The sequence below is a fragment of the Triticum dicoccoides genome, chromosome 4A (genome assembly GCF_002162155.2).
Source record: "Triticum dicoccoides isolate Atlit2015 ecotype Zavitan chromosome 4A, WEW_v2.0, whole genome shotgun sequence".
Taxonomy (NCBI): domain Eukaryota; kingdom Viridiplantae; phylum Streptophyta; class Magnoliopsida; order Poales; family Poaceae; genus Triticum; species Triticum dicoccoides.
This window is the reverse complement of record NC_041386.1, coordinates 552,035,476-552,042,575: the sequence shown is the minus strand read 5'-3', so window position 1 is coordinate 552,042,575 and position 7,100 is coordinate 552,035,476. Positions and strand designations below refer to the sequence as shown.

The 7,100-nt window shown below is 38.4% G+C and overlaps 1 protein-coding gene across 2 annotated transcripts in view; it reads left to right on the top strand.

The window, feature by feature from the left end:
• Nucleotides 1–6: 6 nt before the first annotated feature.
• The window catches only part of LOC119286703, an 8,055-nt gene continuing 961 nt past the window's right edge, over nt 7–7,100 (top strand). The window contains exons 1-3 of one of the 2 annotated variants that reach the window (XR_005140624.1): nt 7–3,029; nt 3,146–3,244; nt 6,337–6,435. Coding sequence is in view for 1 of the 2 variants with exons in the window: in XM_037566141.1 (XP_037422038.1) it covers nt 2,903–3,029; nt 3,146–3,244; nt 6,337–6,451 (341 nt within the window). In the remaining variant the exon portion in view is untranslated. Of the gene's footprint in view, nt 3,030–3,145; nt 3,245–6,336; nt 6,452–7,100 lie in introns of both variants that reach the window. The other variant, XM_037566141.1, reaches the window with a different exon arrangement.

The window sequence follows — 7,100 nt, the reverse complement described above, 5'->3', positions numbered from 1 at the left end:
TTGGCCTCGGTCGTCTCCAGCGCCGCCGCCGCTTCCTGGAGCGGCCCTCCTGTTCGTCGTCCTCCCTCGGGTCCGCCGCGAGCAGCGGCCCTCCATTTCGTTCGCCCGCCCATCCCCTGCCTGGGCCCGCCACCACCTTCCAATCTCCCCCTGCGCAGATCTGGGGCTGAAGAGGAACAACGAGATGGGGATCTGCTTCTTGGTGGATAAACTGCGAAGCCTGCGCGGGCAGATGGCCGTTATGGTGGCTGGCCCCTTATTGCCTGTGCTTGCCGTTGCTTTTCTCGTCTAATTGCTGTCGTGCAGTGTGATGTTGCTTGTGCTTGGGTGCTGCTTCTAGCTACAGGCTACTGCTGGCGCGAGCTGCTGCTGCTTTTGTTGCCTCTGCTAGTGTTTGCCGTGATTCCTGCTCCTGATAGCTGCTAGTGCTTGTCAAGATTTGTTATAGGATGTCAACTTGTGATTGTGATTGTTGTTTATTTCTGGCTGCTCTTTGTCTACGCTCCATGAAAATTGTTCCTAGCTGCTCCCCCACCCTTGCATGTTTCCTCCCAGACATGATTTGTATAGTTGTAAGTTGATGTAGATTAAGAGCCAATATATTGGATTTGGTGACATAAAAGGTGACTGAAATTTTGGTATCTCAAGGAATACAACGACAGCTAGTACATGACATATCGGCTGAACATCGAGAAATGGCACTTCCTTTTCTAATTAGTTGCACAAATTCAGGAATACAAGTACAATGCTGCTAATGTGCAATTGCAACTGCTCTCAGTTTTGGCATCTCTAGGTATTTTTGGGTAGCGGCAGTCTTTGTTCTTGTTCTTGCGTATCCTTAAGTATTGCTTGCTCTTTGAATATTGCTAATAGATATCTATTCTGGACGTACGAAGTTGCACTCAACTTGTGCATTATTTTGCAGTGCATGTCACTTTTATTGCGACCATATATCACACACCATTGTAGATGAATAAACAAGGCAGCTGAAAAGTAAATTGCATAACCTGATAACCCTAATTTATATACTGCTTTGCAATTTTATTTGAATATTGTGCAAAGCATATTTTCTTGTCTCGAATTCATCATGTCATTTTTCGCAGGCCCTATAGCTGGTTTCTGTTGGGCTTGGGATATCTGACTTGATTATATTTATTTAGCCCGTTATAAATTGTTCAATCTGTATCTGGTGTTCTTAAGGTAGTATATCTGGTTTTTGTTGGGGTACCTAACTTTCTTTGTTTTTTCTGTAATATGACGGTTCTTCCTCTGATGCAAGCTTAAACATGGCGGTGCTACTGTGGTGCCATGTCTGCCTTGTTCTCTAGGGTACTAAGGACCCCTTTTGGAGTTTTTCCCTCCATGTGCCATCAGCCTGCTTGCTGCCATAGTGATAATTCGATATCTCAAGGAATACATTGACAGCTAGTAGATGATATATCACCTGAACATCTACTACTACTATCGGCATGCCTGGCTCACTAGTGATTAGGAGCCATGCTTGCTGCCTCCGCACGCCGGATTGCTGCTGATCCCATCACTGGGGAAGGCCTCATCTGCTTCCTGTCGCTTACAACCCGTACCTGCAGTCGTTCACGCAAGGCACCAGCCAGAAATGGTGTCAAACAACTTAATACAGCTATTTGGATGTTTCTGTTTTTTTTTTTGCGGGGTTGGACGTTTCTGTTCTAGTTGATCAGAAGATAAATGACTGGCTTGTGGCTTTGATCTGAAGTCTATTTGTTAATGCCTGGAAAGAGCATGGCACCGCAGGGTAGCTATACTGCTTGGGCTGTGGTTACAAGTAGAACACGAAAACAAATATGGTTTCGTTTGTGCTAAAAAGCTATTAGTCACCTCTTCATCTTCATTTCTTTTCAAGCTGCATGATTGTACGTACTGAAACACCAATAGTCCAAGACTATATTCCCTATTATCTTGGTATGGGCATCAAAATCTCTATAGAAAGTTGTTGGAGGGTAATAATGCGATTGATTAACTGTGGGCAGTAGGGGCTCTCTACTTGGTCTATGGAGACAGGAAACGATAATGACTGTTGAATTTACAGTACCTTGATGTTGAATTTACAAGATGCTGATGTTGGATTTACTGTCTTGTAGCTTTTGTAATTTACAGTAGCTCCACAAAGTTTGTGACTGTTGTTTGTACAGTGAGCTGATATTGAATGCTTGATCACATGAATTAGTCTGAATGCATATTTACAGTACTCTTATGTTGAATTTATAGTATGCTGATGGTGGATTTACTGTCCTATATATTCTGTAATTTATAGTAGCTCCATATAGTGCCATTGCTGTTTGTACAGTTAGTTGATATAGAATGCTTGATCACATGAATTTGTATGAATGTATATTACAGTTTCCTGATGTTTAATTTATAATACATTGATGATGGATTTACGGTCCTATAGCTTCTGTAAATTTCAGTAGTTCCTAAAAGTTTGTGACTGCTGTTTTTTACAGTGAGCTGATAGTGAATTTTCCAGAGGCCACCTCTTTCTGAGAACACCATCACTACGTTGCACTCTGATTTTGCTCTAACTGTTGTCCTCCTAATAGGCATTATACTTTTGCTTTCTACTTCTTTTGTTTTGCCATGTTTGTTACACTTCATCGTGATTCTTGTATATTAGTGTTTTTCTTCTTGTTTGTTGTTCTCGATGCTGCAACGGTAGTGACTGAAAATCCAGCAACATTCGAATAAAAGTTGAAGAATTCCTGTCCTTCTTCTCTTGTCTTGAACTCCATGCCAGGTGCGGCTTTATAATGCTCTCAGTGTTCATGACATTTCCTTCTTGTGCTGCAGTATTTTTATTTTCCAAGAAATTCTCAATAACCTCTTCATTTAAATACTCATCTTCCTTTTCAGTCTGCTATAACTGATGGTTATCTATGCTATTCTCAGCTTCATTATTACTCTCTGCGTGCTCCAATGTGGCACATTGTCTGAAGTGTATGAATTTCCGTGTAACATGATGGATCCTTCATCTTCAGCTACCTATAACAAGTGTATGCTTTTTATTTATTTATTTGTCAATGAATGTTTGTTGCTGATGCTATCTGGATATATGTTTACATTTTAGTTTCTCTACTTGATGTTTCTCAATTACCTTGTCCAAGCTTAGGTTGTCAAAAAGTCCTACATCCCAGGGATTTGAAGAAGCTGGATCAATACTCGCTTCATCTCCTTGTGTTAGTTGCAGGACCTGCAAACATGGTAGAAGGTTAGTTCCTCAAAATAAATTAAAGAAGCTTTCTGTAGCTTGTTGCCTTATTGTACATTGTTGTAATTACAGGGTTGTACAGTCCTGTATCATCGAACTGATTTTCTGTAGCATGTTGTCCATCCTGGTAGTTGACTAAGTTATTTTCTGTGAACTGTTCCTGTTTCAAGCAAGGAAGTCGATGCAATTTTTTGTCTGATGTGTGTAATGTACCATGTAGTTCAGCTTTGCATGCACTCTATGTATTTACCTCAAAGTAGATGCCTGACTGGAGCAACCGAGTGAATGAACAAGTACCCTGCAGAGAGTTAGTTCATAGGTTACGTAACAACAACAAATTGTTAAGTTATCTGGTCCTTGTCAAAAAGTAATTGCTTTTTTACTTACATTGAGAAAAGGATCATCTTCAGTGTACATAAATTCCATGTCCTTTGCAATGTTTGACTGCCTTGAATGATGCACATGTTGACTTTCTGTCTCTGTATGTTGGGTGGGATCAAGCCCCTACATGCAGTAGAAATTTATTTTGTTTTTCCATGTATGTTTGGTGAAGTCATGCAACTGAAGCACCTCATTGTCCCCTGTATTTTTTGCAACTTGTTTGTCTATGTATGTTTGGTGAAGCGATATATTTTTCTGAGTTGTTTGTCTATGCATGTTGAGTGAAGTAGTGAAGTAGTGAAGAAGTCATTTCGTTGGTCCGTTAGAAATTTATTTTGTTTGTTTTTTATTAATGGGTAATACTGTCCAGTTTACAGTGGTCTTAAGAGTTTGTGTTTACGTTTACAGTTTCTTCATGATGAATTTACAGTACCATGACGATGGAATAACTGCCCTGTAGTTACTAGATTTTTTTGCATTGCTATGATGGATTTTACTATCCTATAGTACTCATAGAAGTCTGTTTTTCTGTTTTTGTAGTAAATTATAGTTAATTGATGACGAATTTACAGTAACCTGATGATGGATTTACTGTCCTATAGCTTATATAATTTATAGTACTACTACAATTTTTTATCAGAATCGCTAATTTACAGCCGGTTGAAAACAATTCGTTTTTATTTGTTTTTCCTGCTGTACGATATCTGTGCTGAGATTCGTGTTTTTTCCATGCCTCCGCCAGCTTGTTTGTTATCTGGCCCGCCAGAAATTCGGGACGCCCCGTTATTTCCTCATCAGAGTCTTTTTTGAATTTTTCTTTTTCTCTACTCTATGCTGTAGGTCCTCCCCTTCCCCTTTCTCATTTTCAGCCAGTCAACCAGAGCTGAGAGAGAGGGACGCATGATGTGTGTTATGTGTTTGGCGCTCAAATCTATTGTTTATTCCCTCTTGTTAGTTGCATTTAGCTGTGATAGGTCCCCACAGCTATGATGTATGTGGTTGTGTTGTCCGTGCGCTTGATTTAGCTGTGTATCGTGCACTCAGGTTGCTAGCGGATTGCTTCCTGTTGTGTTGGATTGAGTCTGGATTTATGTTCTAATGATAGATATGACATAGTTTGTTATGTCAGTGATTGCTCGGTCTCGTTTCCTAATTGATAGAAATGATTTTGTTGGGTGTGACTAGTAGTAACTTACTGGTATATTGGTCTCTAATCCTATGTTGGTGCAGTTATTGTTCTTGTGTTTAGAGGGTGTTCATTTCATTCACTTTGTAGTTAAGTTTGCTGTCTAGCCTTAGTTTGTTATGCCTGCAGTACTTACTTACTTACTTACGAAGCCTTTTATCCCAAACAAGTTGGGGTAGGCTAGATATGAAACCCTTTCACGAGGACTTCCCAGGAGGTCACCCATCCTAGTACTACTCTCGCCCAAATGGGTTTCATACCCAAAAGACTGGCTAGTTTTTACGTTGGCTCGCCAAGCCTATCACAACCCTTAGATATGAAACCCTTTCACGAGGACTTCCTAGGAGGTCACCCATCCTAGTACTATTCTCGCTCAAATGGGTTTCATACCTATGGGACTGGCTAGTTTTTACGTTGGCTCGCCAAGCCTATCACAAGCCTGCAGTGTAATTGTAAATTTCTCTTCTATTTATAGTCATCTTAAGGTCTTTTTACAGTGCCTATGCCGCTGTAATTTCTATGCCTTTTCACTATTTGTTGGGTAATACAATTTTTTAACATGATATATGCATTAAGCTTTGTTTTCTATTTTACAGTCTCCTTATTGTCTATTTACAGTGTATATGCAACTATTGTAAGATCAATTTCTCTTCTAGTACAGCATCTTAAGGACTTTTTACAGTGGCGAATAGAAATATTCTAACTTGATAAGCACAATAATTTTGGCTTATCTAACACTATAATTCCAGTCATCTAGAACTGTATTTCAAATGTAATCCCCACTGTAATCTCTATTGATCAGCAATGTAATTCTAGTGGTTTGCTACTGTAATTCTAGTGGTTTACTATTGCAATGTCTATTGGTTTTTGTAAGCACCGTAATTCTACTGAATTTTCTACTGTAATCTCTATTGGTTTTGATTGTAATTTCTCTTTTTAGCTCTGTTTTTGTATTTGTAATTTCCATTTTTTTCCTGGATTACTACTGTAATTTAAGATGCATGCCTTTGTAATTATCTTGCTTGCCAGTGTAATTCATTGGTTTTTAGTTGATTTCGACTGTAATTTAAGTTGATTTGCAATGTAATTTTGAGTTGTTTCCCACTGTAATCTCTGTTGCCTTTTTAGTGTAAATTATATCTTGCTTTTCTAGTATTTTTTAATTTTCATGCCGTTTGCATCTGCCTCTGTATCTTTAGTGCGAAATGCACTGTATTCTCATCTTGTCTATTAATGTATTTCCAGTGGTTTAGCATTGTAATTTAAATGTAATTACATAGTTATTTTCCGCGGGTTTACTATTGTAGTGCGAAATGCACTGTATTCTCATCTTGCCTATTAATGTATTTCCAGTGGTTTAGCATTGTAATTTAAATGTAATTACATAGTTATTTTCCGCGGGTTTACTATTGTAATCTATAGTGTTTTTTGCTGTAATTAGCCTGGTTTAGTTATGTAATCTACTAATCTTCTTGTTAGTATTCTGTTTTCTTGATGAATGTGCTAATGTGATTTCTTCATTAAGGAATTCTTCGTCATTCTGAGTTGCATGCCCATCTCAACTTACTAAGGCAGGCAGCGTATAACCCTGCTCCTCCAGTGTGCATTGGCAGCAAGAAAGAAAGTAGGTTTCTAGCGAGGTATTTTCATGTTAGTTGTGTTTCCTTCTTGTTTTTTAAGTTGTCTGCCATCGTAATTTATGTTGCTTGCCAGTGTATTCCATTTCCATTTACTGTAGGCCTGCCTTTGTAATTTTAGTTGATCGCCTCCATAATTTATGTTGCTTGTGAGTGTATATTTTCTCTTACTGTTTTATATTCAGTGATAGTAGCGTAAGCAGTTTAGTGTATTCTTTTTGTCTACTAAAATGCAACTTGATTCTAGAACAATAGGAACTACCCATGAAAGTAATTTCATTTGTAAAATGTAATAAGCCTGAATGCAGTAAAGCGTGGACTATGTATGCCTGATTTTTTTTACAAGATTTTTGATAGTAATTGTCTTACAGAACTACAGTATTCTTTTTCAACCATAGTTCTTGGTGTCTTTTCCAGTCTAGTCTTTCAAGTTTTGTACTGTTTATTTTGGACATTCGTACAGTGCCTATGTTTCTGAATTACATTGTAATCTAACTTGTAATTTACAAGCCAGGATGCCGTAAATATTATAGTCACAGTAATTGCAAAGAGAAGCTCACAACAAGTTGATCGACAAGTCACAGTAATTTGAGCTCTTGTATAGTGCCAAAGTTTCTGAAATTCTGTCTTTTGTTCCTCGAATTTTTGTTTG